The 16,531-nt window shown below is 35.8% G+C and overlaps 1 protein-coding gene across 1 annotated transcript; it reads left to right on the top strand.

Annotated features, from left to right (window-relative positions):
- Positions 1-2,503: 2,503 nt before the first annotated feature.
- Positions 2,504-15,958, top strand: LOC133327832 (calpain-C). Its single transcript, XM_061536369.1, has 2 exons — positions 2,504-3,232; positions 14,639-15,958. The coding sequence occupies exons 1-2, from the start codon at positions 2,517-2,519 to the stop codon at positions 15,954-15,956; spliced, it is 2,034 nt and encodes a 677-aa protein (XP_061392353.1). The 5' UTR covers positions 2,504-2,516; the 3' UTR covers positions 15,957-15,958.
- The last annotated feature ends 573 nt before the right edge of the window (positions 15,959-16,531 follow it).

Here is a 16,531-nt window from a genome sequence, read left to right as displayed (position 1 = left end):
TGTATTTCATCAGATTTACTGGAGACCTTTCTACGAAGTCGGCCCTTGACATCATCCTCGACTTCAGAGTGGAGGAAGGTGTCAAGGACACCTCAATATCAAAAAAATCTCTGGAATGTTTTAACCGTGCGATGACAGAACGATTATACAGTTTTTCTATACGAAAAATTTGTAAATAAATACCGTTGTAAATAAATACACTGTTTAACACATGGATAACGGATATGCGGCTACCTTTAAGTGTATAAGTCGATGGATTCATAGAGCTGTGAACCGCTAATTTCCTCAATATTCTAGGAGCCACCTCGCGCACATAGCAATTTCTACAGCAATAAACCGGCCTGTGGTAAACTATGCGTTTCAAGAGTGGTGGCTATCGTTATCACTGAGATCATGGTATTGTACTTGCTGGGTTGACTTGGTCGCCTAGGCATGTCAGGAAGGATCTTCATGAGATCAAGAGGCCTATAAAGCAGGATTGAATCGCATTGACACGGATGCAGTTGAGGAAGCAATTCGAGAATATCGTGTGAATACTATCCTCGGAGATCACCCGCCTACGATAGCTGCAAAAGAATAGCAGCTACCTCGACAAACCAGAGTGGTCTTACCACAGTTAAGATCAGGATGGTGAAGCCGCTTCAATTCATATTGGGCATGAATTGGTGGAGAGGTCGATAATATCTGCCCGGCAAGTGGTAATGGATCACATGACACGCTGCACCTATTAAACTGACAAGCCAAACCCACTCATTTAACCCCATCTTCTCTTTGGACTCAACCGATACCGGTCGCAGTGCTACAACAACAAAGGCTATTCAAATGACCAAAGTCAATACCGTTGCTTATTTAATATTCAACTGAATTCCAATTTTTTTTATTAAAAAAAAAAACTTAAGGCGGGTCCTCCTCCAGCTAGTCCACTTTCTATTAAAATAGAAGGTATAGGACCATACACCGTATGTAGACACCGTCTAAGAATCTTCCTTTTTTTTTGTATTATTTTGGTTGGCCCACTTTCTATAGGGATAGAAGGTTTAGTGCCATGTATCCGTATGTAGCTTAAGCTACGAATTTGACTTTATCCATAGATGGTGGTTTGTGTTTTTGCAGGTTGACTTCGATCTTCTTTAAAAATTTGACCACAATGTTTAGACTTTCTAAGCCTTGTGTATCAGTGAACTCTTCTACTGTGAAGGAGTCACATAGTTGCGAAAAGCATCTTCTTTTGTTATTAAATTTACGAAAATTAAAAATGTCATGCGCAGGTGTTTGGATTCTGTTGAACGACTCGTAATTTATAGGTTATCCGTATTTGAAAACACACGTGTTAGTTAAGCGAACGCTTAACAACCGCCATTTTGTAAAAATCTATTTTTAAGCCCATGGGCGTGTAATACTCATTTAAAATTTTACGTCTTTCTTGTGAGCCGTCCGAGGACGAACTGGAATCTTCCTTTTTGGATTCACCATCATCAATCTTTTAAACCATGGTTGTATTTCTTTAATATTTCCCCTTAACAAATAATGTTGCCATATTCACAAAAAGAAATTCCCACTCCCAACAAATGGCAATACCGTCTGTGTGCGCTCAACAGTTGCGCATGCGGTTTGGGACCTGTTTTAAAACACTTCACAAATTTGACAATTAAAACATTCCACAACATTTCTGGTTGATGTTTCCATTCAGGTGGCTACCATCGATGCAACAACCTCCAACTTGCTTTAGTTTCTTACGTTGACGTGCTCGTTGCTATCGTGTGTGTTATTGTGCCGTCGTCGTTCGCTTCGTGGTCTTCTACAACTTATTTGCGTGTGTGCTGGCTGGGCTATTATTTTTCATTCATTTTTATTTTTCTTATAACTTTCACTTTGTTGTATTGCCAGCCAGCGAGCTAGCTAGCCATCCATCCAGCCAGCCAATATAACTGGTGGTGCTACTGACAATAGTGGTTGTGTGAAATTTTCGGATTTGTTGTTTTCTCGAAAAATTTTCCCAAAACAAGGTCATTCAAAATAACAGAAATAAAACACCGAAAAATAAAAAAAGATCTACCTGCGCACAAAAATACGTGATCGGAAAATCTAATAAGAATTCGAATAGCTACAATTGGAATCCACGGAAAGAAAGAATCTAATGTTGCCCGACAAGTGATGATAAATAGAAAACATAGAGAATGGTGGTGTACAATAATTAATGGAACAAGCCATAGTCTGCAATTAATGGTCGAAGAGTGAAGAGTGATTTGTTGAAAATAATTGCTATCCATCGGATTGGTGGCTGAGCTCTAAAGTGAAAATAAAGAATTCGCTCGCTCGTTCGTTTTTTGCGTACACGCGTCAAAAACACGCCTACAGTTCAATTTTTTTGTATCCCAAACAAGCAAACTTTTTTTGCCTTGCAATCTTGGTGCTCGTTGGTGGTGTTGTTGTTATTGTTGTCGTAGTCAAAGTCGTTGTTAATGTTGTTGTTACTTTCGGACGGAAAACCATAAACAAGCCAACACGAAGAAAATATGACGTCAAAATATGAACGCATTAAAAACGAATGTCGTGCTCGTAATACTCTGTGGGAAGATCCCGATTTCCCGGCCGTGCAAACTTCCGTATTCTATTACCAAACCCCGCCGTTCACCTTCCAGTGGCGCCGCATCTCCGAAATAGCTGACATAAAAAATGCCTGCTTTGTCAATGAGTCGGAAAATTTCGATGTTATACCCGGAAAAATGGGTGATCGTTGGCTGGTTTCCTGTTTAAGTGTTTTGCACTCTTTACGCAATCTATTCTATCGTGTGGTCCCAGCCGATCAATCTCTGGACAAGGCCAATGGTGTTTTCCGTTTTCGTTTGTGGTGGTGCGGTGAATGGGTTGAGGTGTTGGTCGATGATCGTTTGCCCACCATAAATGGTCGTCTGGCATTTCTGCAACCACAATCGTCGAATTGTTACTGGGCCTCGTTGCTGGAAAAGGCCATAGCCAAACTGCACGGTTCTTATGAGGCCTTGAAATATGGAACACGTTCGGATGGCTTGAGTGATCTATTGGGTGGTATTGTTGAGTGTATACCGATCAAGGCGAATAGCACTACAGAACTGATACGCCCGCAACAATTGAAAACTTTGTTGGACACGACCTGCATTATAACGTGTATAGCAGCAACAAGTGCAGTAACGCAACATAAAAATACTCCGGAACGTTTACCAAATGGTATAACGTTAAATGTTAACTATAGGTGAGTGAGTGTGTGTGTGCATGTATATGCACTGCATACGGTGTAGTGTATGTGAAATGGTGTTATATAGATCTAATAATTGAGAGTGTAGGTGAACAAGTTGTTGGCAATTGAATAGAGGTTCGAACTACATATGTTGATATTTATAAAATAATACGAAGTGTGTACAGAGTGCAGGAAATGAAATACCAAATAATTAACAAAAAGTCTACCCTTCAACCATGAGGAATATAAATCCGATACTTGGATCAAATTGGATAAATACAACACAAATTACATAAAATTCGTCGAACAACTACAGGATAGTAATAACGAACCTTTTTTAATTTCGTATGCGAATACCAGGTTATACAGAACCCATTTGTTCAACATTTTCCGTTTTGGGTCTCCTTTCGCATTCTTAGTTGTGTCTATTTGTGTGAAAGTAAAAACTTTGCGGAGGATAGTCGTTTTCTTATCCTGGAAGTTATTTTTTTCGGGGCGAGATGAACATACGTTAATAATTTGTAGATACCAGAGTGAGTGACCAACTCTAGGGCCTTCGTATAGGTTTGTGAAAAAATATTGGATCAAATCGGATACTCCATTCTCCTTGATAATATAAATTTGATTCCCTCACTATGCTCACCATTTTTTGCGAAAAGGAGTGGAACCATAGCCCCTCAATTCCAACTTGATTTAATTTTAGGAGGAATATTTAAACGTGCCAAAATAGTGATTAACTTCGAGAGTTATCTTCAACACTAAATCGATAGAATCGATAGAACGGCGAATTCGCATATGAGTATTTATCTACGGTAAATATATGTTATTAATGTTGTAGCTGTTTTTACTACTGTGAATTTTTCTCAGCTCAATCCGGTTCATCATCTACCCCCAGGTTCAAAAAATAATTATGGGTATTCTCCGATTATTGCATTCAACCAGTGTTCTTGAATTTCTTCCTCAACTGAATCATTTTCAATATAATTCCATATTTTTTAATATGTCTGTTGATATAGATGCTATATTTTGTATCTCCAGACCTCCCTCTGGAGATCATGAATATACTTCCTGACATGCCTGATGCCATTCCATCAGGTGGTTGTTGTTGTAGCAGCTTGTTCTGCTGTGTATTTCTCTTTAATCTGATACTGCTCCTAACTCCATGTTCAAAGAGGCTGCGACCTATATCGGCTGTGTCCAAACTGAAGATGGGGTTAGATGAGTGGGTTTGGCTGGGCTGTTGTAGAGGTGTAGCGTGTCATGTGGACCATTACCGGACAGATAAATGTGGCATGCGCGCACGACTTATAAAGCCTATCGAATTTGAATTTAGTGGTGACTCGGATGGCTGGATTCTTTAACTCCCAAGCATATGTTCCATCGGCACGATCTTGTTATGTTGACTTCCAGGAAGGATCTTCGTCTCCTCATGTAATTGGTCTATTGGAGTCACGAAGAGACACCCTGTTAAAGTCATCAGAGCAAATTTGGTGTGAGGATTAATTTTTTTTGTTAAGTAATGGTATACTTCATTCAATGTTGAAAAACCCCACGTTGGCCGCCACCATGAAAACCATCAAGACAATTGATGTTCCGCGATACTTGGGAAGGATATGCAATTTTCTGTCTCTTCCGACTTCTCTACGATAACCAAATTACGAAATTCATTTAATTTTTAAAAAACTCCATGTTGGGCGCCATCTGTGGATGTTTTGGCATTCTCCGACTGTTTTAAATTAAAAATAAAAATTAAATTGAAAAAATTCTATTTAATTTTGAAAGTCCCCATCTTGGGCGCCACCATAAAACCTATTTCCGAGGTTATGAAATGACAGATCTAAATTGAAAGAAATTGTGATGGAAGTTCTGTTTTAAATTAAAAATAAAAATTGAATTGAATAAATTCTATTCTCGGGGTCAAATATTTTGTTGATTTAATTCGAATCTATACTAATTCAAGAATGTCCCTACAAACTTTCAAGTAAATTTCAAATGAAGATATAGCCGATTTATTGTATCAGCATCAAGTGACGGCTGAAAGGCTTCTCAAACTTTAAACGCGTTTTTCTCTAAACATTGGGTTTGCGAATGGCGGGCACGATAACTCAAAAACTAATAACACAATCGCTTCCAAATTTTTACACGTTGCTCTGTGAGTGTGTAGCTATCGTATGAACTAGGATAAAGCCAATCGGTGAAGATCTTCCTTTTTCAAATATCCGCCATTTTGTTAATTTTAGAGCGAAGTCAATAATCCTAGTTCATACGAGAGCCACCGTTGGAATTTTCGGATTCCGATGTTTCAGAGAGGAGTTATCATGCCCGCCATCAAAAATAAGGAATTTTCTTTCATCACAAAAAACAACAACAAAACAAGAACAAAATTTTTTAAATTATTATTCTTCTCTTTTAAATCTTCAAATATATATGTGCAAAGTTACAAACCTAAACAAGCATTGGAATTGATTTACAAGCCCATTGAAAATCTTGAAAAATTAAAATCGAGGGGGGGCGTTCCCTTAACTTAAATTTGTAGGCTTCCCATAAAGGCTAATATTACTAAAAAATAACAATTTGAGGACTTAATTGCCCGGATGGAAGCTCACCCAAATGTAGCACGCGGCGTACGGACTTTTGGTCAAACAAAAGCCACCTTAACTGCTATGGCCCACCAACACGCATTCCAAATAAATGGTACAGAGTGGCGAACATCTTCTTTTGGGTCCATGATATGTACGTCTGTGTCATCAATACATTCAAAAACAATCCAAATTTTACACAGTTTTTCCTCTATTAGCCGGACAACTTCGGCCAAAACCACCGACATTGTGGGTTGAACCATGCCAAGGTTGAAGTCATCGCCATGGGACTTTTAAAAACTTCCCTCCGCAAAAAATTCAGAGCTGCACACACTTTTAAGAGAGGAGGAATTGCTGTTGACCGCCGGGCTTTCGGAAAGCACGGTTTAAGGCTTTAATTAAGTACACAACGGCATCTTTTGGTAGCGAAAATACCCCTTCAAGCTAAAATTAGCAGTTGATTGAACATTTCTCTAAACATAAGCGTATACTCACAGTACGGATGGTAGTTCTAATGGATTGGATTTAAATCTTAAATCCCTTCTAATAGATGATACGCCTTGCACATCATTTTCATCATCAAAAAATAGTTTCAATGAGCTTATCATCACTTAAAATTAGTTTTACTGAAATATTCTATTAAATTTTTTGTTTACAATATTTCTAGTTGTAGAAGTGTCAAAACAGTATTATAGACAGCAACTGAGAAAAATTGATATTCATAATGTTGAGTTTTATTTCAGTGGCGTTGCCAGTTGACATCGCAACTGGAGTTTGGTTGCTATCCATAATCGACCCATAAGGCTTTCCACAGTTGAGTCTCCAAATATTTTTTAGTACTCATAAAAACTTATATGAGAAAGAAATACAATTCAGCTTTTATTACCCTCTGTCCATTGAAAATAGAACAATTATCGCAGCAGGTAATAATATCGATTTCACTTTTGTATTAGAAAATTGAATAGTCTAGATAGACAATATGCCTATAGACATGTATTATTTAGAATAATTGGCCACTCAGTTTTCAAAAAGACTATTAAAATTGACGTTTACATTACACGTGTTTTAGCGAGCAATTTGTTTGTTTATATTATTTTTCCACTCCAAACTTGCTTCGGGGCTCTCTTTACTTTTTTCCTTTTCGTTTAAGAATTTCTCTCTCTACTACAAAATATTTCACAAAATCATGTTTTTATTTTCGCCATAAAGGCAGTGTAGAACGACGTTGTTTTATGATAATTATCTATAATTTTTCAATCCAGTCAGAAAAAGCTGTGAAGTCTAACATAAACGTCATTTAGAGTGTGTTAATGTGCTCTTTAGTTCTTTCGGTTGTCAAGCATTGTTGCTAATCGCCGCGACTATGAAACGACAACATTTTAGATCATCATTCTAAATTTGTTTTTTAAATAATTTTCCTTATATGGGAGTTTAATTTGAAATAAAGCCATTATAGTAGGGGAAAATTGTATATTAAGGCCTACGATAGTAAAAAATTTAAACTTTAATACAAATGAACAATAATACATAAAATTTATAATAGTCTGGGTTTATACATGCAACTTTTGTAAGCTACTCTGCTGAGTTCTTAGAAGAGAGAGGTATAAAAAGTGACAAGTGGGAAGAAATACAAAAGAGAATCGAAGGGAGGAGCAGCACAGTTGCATAAAAAAGTTGCATGTGTAAATCCAGACATATTAGCATTTTTACGTCCAGAAAAATGTTCACAATTCGGAAAATAATGATTGTTCGGGTCACATATCCAAACATACATATCGTTGGGACAGACAGACGGACATGCATAAATTCGAATAGAATTTTATCCTGACCAAGAATGTGTATGTATATGTCGCCGAAAATATTTCAAGGTGATGTAAACGGAATGACGAATTTTTTACATACTTGTACTTCATCACAAAATTTTATGTTCTCAATCATATTTTCAGACAATTTTCACTTACCAATAATTGCATTTTTTGTTTGCTGTTACTGCTTGATTTGAGGCTTGGGTATAAAGGGCATCCGGCAAAAAAAAATTTCCGAGGATGTGTTTTCATGGTGGAGAATTTGTCGGTGCAAATTTCTAGAAATCAGTATAGTAATGAAATATCGTAAATATGAATTTGCATATAAAACTTACATTTCGTTCGCTATTCTTACAAATATTTTTCATGCCACAATATTTAGTTTTTTTTTTTAATTAAAAACATATTTGTTAAAAAAATATAAAAATTAACATAAAATTTCCAGCACACTGGGGTTTTAAGAAGTCCTGATTTATATTAGGCGAGTTTACTTGCGGCAATTTTTATAGTTCTCTTTTGAACTTGCTTCATTCGTCTGTACAAGACAAGTCGATTTCAAAAATATTTTTTTTACATTTTGTGATAATGTTCTGGATTGGTATTTCAAATTACTGACACTACAAACAAAATACACAAAACGAATTGAAAGAAAATTGCCAGTACGAGCAATTTTTTCAGTTCTATTCCCCTTGCCCCTCTCTCCTTCATGCAAAGACTTGCCGCAATTAAACTCGCCTAATATAAATTGTGACGAAGGAAGAGAAAGCATTATATGCTCGGAGGGATTGCTGATTAAGTATTGATTTAGATTAGGCGAGTTTACTTGCGGCAATTCTTATCGTTCTCTTTTGAACTTGCTTCATACGTCTATACAAGGCAATTCGGTTTCAAAAATATTTTTTTTTTATTTGCTGCAAATAGTTTTTTCACATTTAAATAAATATAAAATGTCAACAAATACGAAATACACAAAACGAATTGCCAGAAAATTGTCGGTACGAGCAATTTTTTCCATTTCTATTCCCCTTGCCCCTCTCTCCTACAAACAAAGACTTGCCGCAAGTAAACTCGCCTAATCTAAATTGGGACTTAGCTATGAATATCATTACTGATAACCTTGCATAGCAGATTTAAAAAATAGTACGGAAAGAACAAAGTCGTACGGGACCAACTATATGATAGTTTTCACCAATTTGGGTATAAACAAAATATACTTTCTGTACCCTACATTACTATATATTCCTATTTAAAGCAATAAGCTCTCGATGAAACAGAAATCGGACGAAATTAAATATGTAATCTATATTTATGACTTAAATCGTTCTACAGACCTGATTTATATTCTATGCAAAATTATTTGTTGTATCGAAAATCCTTAAAGTTATGTATGAGATCAATGAATTATATAAATCCGAACCGATTTCAAATTTAAAACCTTTAAGTAAAGCAGTAAAGTCCGACGGGGCCGACTGTATGTTACCCTTCACCACTATGGGTATATTGAACAGATGCATACTTAAACGGCATATACATTACAACTTTTAACCGAGTTAATCTACTTTATGAGGATTTATTTGGCATATATACAAAGGAATTGACAATTGAAACCCACTGGGTCAACGAAATCCGGTTAAATGTAAACGTACTACAACAGACGTCGCATTTTTAAGGACCATTAACATGAAATTGGATGAACTAAAACATCCATATTCATTCGTTTGTTAAAATGAGACAAAAGTATGTAAATCGATTTCAAACAAATATCAATCGGGCATCCGTTGGGCTATGTCTGTAATTCTATAAAACGAAACTACGTTATTCTAAGCTCAATTTTGTACGTTGTCCAAAATTTCATGTCAATCTGACAAACATGAGAAGTTTATTGCATTTTACTTACTTATAGTTATTTACTTATTTATTTAAAATCGGACGAAAATGGTAGCTATATCCAAATATAAACCGATTTCAACAAAGCTTGTCACAGGTTAGGTTATACTAATTTCAGTACGTTTTGTTCTTATCAACCATATTTTGGGTCTTTGGTGCATCATTTACATTAAAACGGACGAATATATATATATATATATATATATATGGGAGCTATATCTAACTCTATCACGAAACTTGGCACCCAACACTCCAGGCTCAATTCAGTCTGTGCCCAGTATATTCCATGACATTGTGAAGATGCATTTTACTAACAAAGATCAAACTCGAATAAGTAGTCTAACCAGTAAAAATATCTGAAATGTATGAGTCATTCTTTCAATTTAGAATAACTTCTATTGTTTTAATTCTTTTAAAAATTCATTTGTCATATCTAATAGATCTGTTATATCAAGTTTTTTTCCATGTAATCTTCAACATTTATTCACCTGGTATGATGTTACTGTAACCCAGAAATGAATAACAACTAAGCAGTTAGCATTCCACTTCAAATAACACAATAGTGACGCTTTATATTTTGACAGTGACGCTTTATATTCTCCTCAATGACTCCTAAAATAGATAAAAATTCTAATATTTTATTGTATTTGCTAAATATTTGTTTTCTTTTCTTTATTTCTATAACAATAAAAGAAATAAATTATCAGATACACACCTTATGATATAACAAAAAACCAAATCTAGTTTCAAATTTATGGATAGATAGTATAATATTTATGAATATATTAAACATAAAAATCCAAAATATCCATTGTGACAGAGTTCATGTTTATCTTGGGGTTTTTTTTTTTTTTGGAATTTCTATGTTTGGTACCACAAGGTTTTAATACCACTCTACCTCCGAACAATGTATTAATTTTATTTTTGGAGTTGAAATTATAAAAAAAAAATCATTTTTATGGTCATTACCACCATCAAACAAGTACCTGTCGATGTTTCAGCAGGAAACCGTGTGGAACGTTTAATGAAATTTCTTTTTGTTGTTTTTTTTTCCTCGTTGATATCTTTTGATTGACTAGTTAGCTGGGACTGTGACTAGCTCGGCATTTATGAATATTAAAACTTTTTGTTAATATTTTATTGTTGCAATGCATAAGTGTAGTTGTTGTTGTTATTTTGCTGCTGACCACCACCATACCGGTGTTGGACGCCACTTTTTGTCCAATCTTTTAAACGCTTAATTTTGTTTAAACGCTATTCATCCGCTCAAAAGACCAAACACATACGAATACTTTATTGTGAAGCTATGTGACATGAATTAATTTATAAACAAACGAACAAAAAATACAAATTTAACTGTTTTGTATTTATGAAAATTGTCAACAATCATTACTCTCCAAGTGGGTCATAAGACATACAAGGTAATGCTTTCCTCCATAAAAATACAAAAATTAAAAATACAGTTGAATGTACGAACTTCGTTTGCATGCACTTACTACCACCACCACTACAATGTTGGCTCTAATTAATAATATTTTGGCAGCTCTAAACTGAATATATTAAATTTTAACCGTTATTTGAAAATGTATTCATGAGATATTAGAGATGGTACGTCAATTAACTAAACGGTCATGTATAATATGTATAAAACTTAAAACTGGATTTAGTAAATCCAGTAGATCGAAATTATCAATTCCATTGCATATATGTCAAATAAATCCGCATAGAGGAGGTTAACTCTGTAAAAAGTTCTAATATACATGTCGTTTTACTAGCCTAATGTTGCAGCCGAATTTTTCGATACCAACATCGAACAGGATTGTGAAACCCAGTTACTATAGTTCCGCTTCAGAATATAAAAGAATCTACCTGTTTTACACGTTCTGAAACTTTTTTACTCGAAAACTGTTCCTGAACCCACAAATTTAGTAAAACTATCCAAATTTAAGAGAACGCAAAACAAATGTCGTTCTATTTGTAAACTTTTCACTCGATTGGCTGTTGTGTTGATTTAGAACAATGGTGGGCAAAATTTCTCTTAAAAAATGTTTAAGGGAAAATTTAAACTTGAATTATTCTTATTTAATTTAATATTTTTAAAACAGGAAGCTCAAAAAATAAATTCATTAAAAAAATTGTGGAAAAATTTTCATTAAAGTTTATTTTTGTTTTAACATCAAAAAATGTTAAGAGAACGCATCAACGCTGGTGTGCACGTCTGCCAGCTTCTTATAAGTGTGGTGGTATTGTTTCTAATCTGCCTACTTAGACCTTAGTAGTATCTGTTGTCCAAAATTGTTCTTCTCCGAATTCCAAAACTGATGTCAATAGTTTTATTTATGGCAGTACCAAGGTATATATGTAAGAGTTAGGGACTAAGACCAGAGATCATACACTAGCTGTATGTGACGGTTGTACTCCCTATTCTTACATGTGGATGCCTTGTATGGTGACAAGGGGTCAACAAGAAAATACTGCTGACTAAAATGAATACAGCGATCGGCTTCGATCCTGATAACCGGAGCGCTAAGAAGCACACCACAAGCAGCCTTGAATGTAATCTTGATACTCCAACCATTGGACTCTCTGATTTTGAAGACGAGTACTCACATTAGTGACTATGTTCTCCCTTATAGAGACTTCAATGACATCAGAGTAGAGTTTACTAGGGAATCCTGGACTGGTGGCAGATGGGTCAAAGATTGAGGAAGGCACTGGTGCAGGTGCGTTTACAACAGGGAACTAGATATCTATAACTCACCGTTTTTCGTCTGAGATAGTCAAAAATCTTACTGCCGATAACATACGACCGGTGACTATATATGTCGATAGTCAGGCGGCCCTCAGGGATTTAAACTTGTGCACTATTAATTCAAAAGCGGCTCGTGACTGCAAGGCTGCTCTTCATAGGAATGTGGATATAAGCGAATGAGATTGACGACGAGTTTGCTCGAGAGGGCACAGTCGTCCTATTTTTCGATTACCACCCATTGGCTATTTTATTGGCAGAATCCGTTTGATCTACTTCGAAGTAGTAGGTAACAGATGGTCAAGCGAACCTGGTTGCAGGATTTCGAAAACTATCTGGTCAGAATTCTCTATCCGTAGAACTTCTTTGCTGTTGTTCCATAATACGAGGTAGAGAGATAAAATCATTGCGGGTATCATAACAGGTCACTTCAGGATTAGATCTCTCACTTAAAAATGGTACATCAACAATTGAACATGTCCTCTGTAGGTGTCCATCGCTGAGTGGCAAAAGACTCTGACAGTTTGGCAAACATGAAATTGATAACCTACCATTAATCTCCAAAATAGTACCCAAGCAGGTCCTAAGCTTCGTTAAGATTTTGACATGGCTAAAATAGCCACTTTTTTAAACTCTCCAACTCCAACTATCTTTTCTCTCTCTCTCTCTCTCTCTGAGTGTCTCTGAGTATACTAATTAGTTGCTAATTAGGAAACGTACATCCCTAATCTTAGGTATAAAAAATCTTTGACTCGAATCTGTGGTTCTCAAGTTTAAAGTCGTTGAATAGGTGGAATGTGTCGATGTGTTTTTCCTGGGTCTTTTACAGGATTTGGCGCAGTTTGAAAATCTATATGGTGGATTTTCCAGGCCTGAAGCCGCATTGATATGAGCCAATAATGTCATTGACCATCGGCTTCAGTCGTTTACACAGCACACCGGATTGCACTTTATATACGATGGGAAGCAGACTAATTCCTCTACAGTTAGCACACATTGTCTTGTCTCTTTTTGTTGTGCACGGGATACTGGAGGTTCCAATCATTATTCATGCATTCCCCTAGCCAAATTGTACTAATCAGCTGGTGCATGCTTCTGACCAGCATCTGACCACCAGTCTTGAATACCTCGGCTTGTAATCCATCGGATGCTTTATTATTCTTCAGTCGGTTGATTATTATTCTGGCCTGATCTTTGCTAGGTGGTATACACTCTATACCGTCATCTCTTATTGGTTCACGGCTTCTGATACCAGAAGCTTTGCAAAATGCTAATTCCATATCCTTAACACGTTGTCTGTACCTATCACCAGGTTTCGTTCTTCATCTCTACAGAAGGATGTGCCTGCACCAAAACCTTCGGTTTGGTGTTTTACTCGTTCGTAAAAGTTCCGGACTTCTTTCTGACTCCTGTACATCTCAATTTGCTCACGCTTTTCTTCTTATTTCTTTTTTTTTTTTTTGAAAATAAGTTTCTTCTCTCTCCTTTCTCCCGATAATTCTCTCTCGCATTATTTTGAAATATTGCCATATAATTTTGATATTTTTACTATTTTTCCGTTTCAGAATTGTTCGTATTATTTTGTACTCTGACATTTTTCTCTTTTACTAGCTTTACTATTAAATACGTACTGGAACAACTGAATTATTTTTGTCATTATATTTGGAACTCCTCGAAGTATTCATCGATAACTCCATTAATTACACTATGCAACTAAATGGAGCTTATGTAAAACTCACACGTCATCCAGTCTCCAGTTAGGATCAAAATGGTTCCATTCGATTAAGAATCCTAGAGTATATAATCCCTGTGAATTTTTCCTAACTTATACAAGATGACAGTCATATTAAAGATATTGGAAAATTTGTAAAGAGACCACATAATTTTAAAGACCTTCACACTTCTTTAAAATCGCTTCCACTGAATTTCGGTAATCAAAGAAAAATATACAGGAGCATGTCGGTTTCTGGTTTTGTATGTCGCGCGATGTTGATGTTATCAATTTGTCGGTAGTAATTTGGTCTTCTGTATTACAACGTATCAGAAGAAAGTTATGACTCATTCTTATCTTGAACAGAAGAGCATTATGGATACTTTGTTACTGTACGCTTGGGCGCCATTCATGTAAATACATAACCTCTATTATATCAGACATATTGAAATCCCAAATTTCTAATATCAGTATCTACAGTATCTGTTTTACATTAGGTATGTTATTGGATAAAAGCTAATGTTGTCATATATGATATGTTGAATAACTTCCTTGTACTCTCAGACAGGGTTTCATTTCGGAATCTATAAAAAACACAGTTTTTCAGCTTCTTTTTAGGTCCTCAACTATGAATAATCTTAGTACTTATCTAATTCAAAATTATAATCTCGATTTTTTTCTCTATTTCAGACTCTGCTCTTTGGATAAAGTGGAAACTCTACTCGGTGATGCTGTCCAGCTGGTGCGCATCAAGGACCCACTAACATGCAATGCCTTTGCAAACAGCAACGATTATGAAGGAGATTGGTCAGGTCTATCGGCGACATGGGAACGTGTTTCAGTACAGGAACGTGATCGATTATTTGGTCAATTGGATGTTGGAGAATTTTGGATGTCCTTCTTGGATTTTACACAAACATTTTCCAGTTTAGAAGTCATATATTTAGATGCCGACACGGCGAAAGATGAATTATCGTTACAGGATAAACCAAAACGTTGGCAAATGAAAATGTTTCAGGGCCAGTGGAAGCGTGGTGTCACCGCTGGTGGTTGTCGTAATCATGAATCGTTTCACATAAATCCCCAGTTGCTGCTGAACATACCCGAGAAACAGGAAATTGTTGTGGCCTTAAATCAACACACTGCCGTCGAACCAAAAGTCATCGGTTTTACAATGTATAAAATGAGTGGAATTGCCGGTTCGAAGGTTAATCAAAAAATCACCGAAAGTTTACCCAAAGATTTTTTCAAAACTCATGTCAGTTTCTTGAATTCCGATTATGGCAATACAAGACATGTCACCTGCAAGTGTCAATTGGAAGTGGGCCAGTATGTCCTCATGCCAACGACTTACGAACCCGGGGAGGAATCTAGTTTTACGGTGCATATTTTGGGTACACTGCCACTGCGTTTGTCACTTTTGGAGACACAGACACTGATGTTATTGGATCCATTCCCGGTGCTTAAGAACGAGGCGGATTCGCTGAAAATCAAAAATGTCTGTCAATATGAACCAATTTTCATGCAATTGGCCGATGAAAATAAAACCATCAATTGTTTTGAACTACACGAGCTGCTGGATGCCTGTCTGCCGAATGACTATATCAAAGGTTGTGCAAATGTAGATATTTGCCGGCAAGTAATTGCTCTGCAGGACAAAACAGGAACTGGTCGCATTAACTTTTTACAATTCAAAACATTTATGGTCAATCTGAAGACATGGCAGGGCGTTTTTAAGATGTACACCAAAGAAAAGGCTGGCATTCTGCGTGCTGAACGTCTCCGTGATGCGCTCTATGATGTGGGCTTCCAACTGAGCACCGATATTATGAATTGTATTATGCAACGTTTCATACGCAAAGATGGAACGCTGCGTCTCAGTGATTTCGCCTCGGCGGTATTACATTTGACGGCTGCCTTTGATTATTTCCAGCGTAAGGATCACAATCAGGATAATGTCATCGAAATTGAAATGTCCGATTGGATAAAATGTGTATTGCGTTGTTAACAGTGCGAGAGAGAGAGAAATGAAGAAGTAGTTGGATCTCCACAACCACCACCAGCAATTGTATTCTTCATCAAATTGCAACATTTTTGAGAGAAGAGATTATTAGTTAAATTGGAAAATGAAAAAAGAGAGCTAAGATCTTTGAAGAAATTAATAAAAAAAATAAATTAACAAAACCAGTTATAGTCTAATTTATATTAGTTGTAGTTTTTCTAATTATTACTGTATGTATATTTTAAGTTTTTAAAAATCTATTTCATTTAATTTTTCTATATGTTTTTATGTTATTATTTCGTCTACACTTTATTACCTTGTGTGCTATATTTAGAAATTAGTTTAATCTAGATATACAAAATAAAAAAATCATGACTTTACAAAATACATATTTACAAAAACCAGTGCTAAGTCCCCAATGTTGTCCTCTTTTTTAATAAAAATTATACAAACAATAAAAATTATATTTTTTTTTAATAGAAAATGTTGTTTATTTAATAAAAATGTGTTAAACGCTGTCTTGCCGCTCTTTGTAATGAGTTTTGAAGTCTCTCAAATACTGGAAACTAGCAGAGCATATT

Source organism: Musca vetustissima, unplaced genomic scaffold, assembly GCF_032173495.1.
Source record: "Musca vetustissima isolate MV318-11 ecotype Yass unplaced genomic scaffold, APGP_CSIRO_Mvet_v1 utg42163, whole genome shotgun sequence".
NCBI lineage: Eukaryota > Metazoa > Arthropoda > Insecta > Diptera > Muscidae > Musca > Musca vetustissima.
The sequence above is the reverse complement of the archived record's forward strand: the minus strand, read 5'-3'. Positions and strand labels throughout refer to the sequence as shown.

Bases quoted from the DNA above. Each gene is read 5' to 3' on its own strand.
- LOC133327832 (XM_061536369.1), top strand. From the start codon at position 2,517: ATGACGTCAAAATATGAACGCATTAAAAACGAATGTCGTGCTCGTAAT. The intron at 3,233-14,638 runs GTGAGTGAGTGT...TCTCTATTTCAG, and splicing joins ACGTTAAATGTTAACTATAG to ACTCTGCTCTTTGGATAAAG.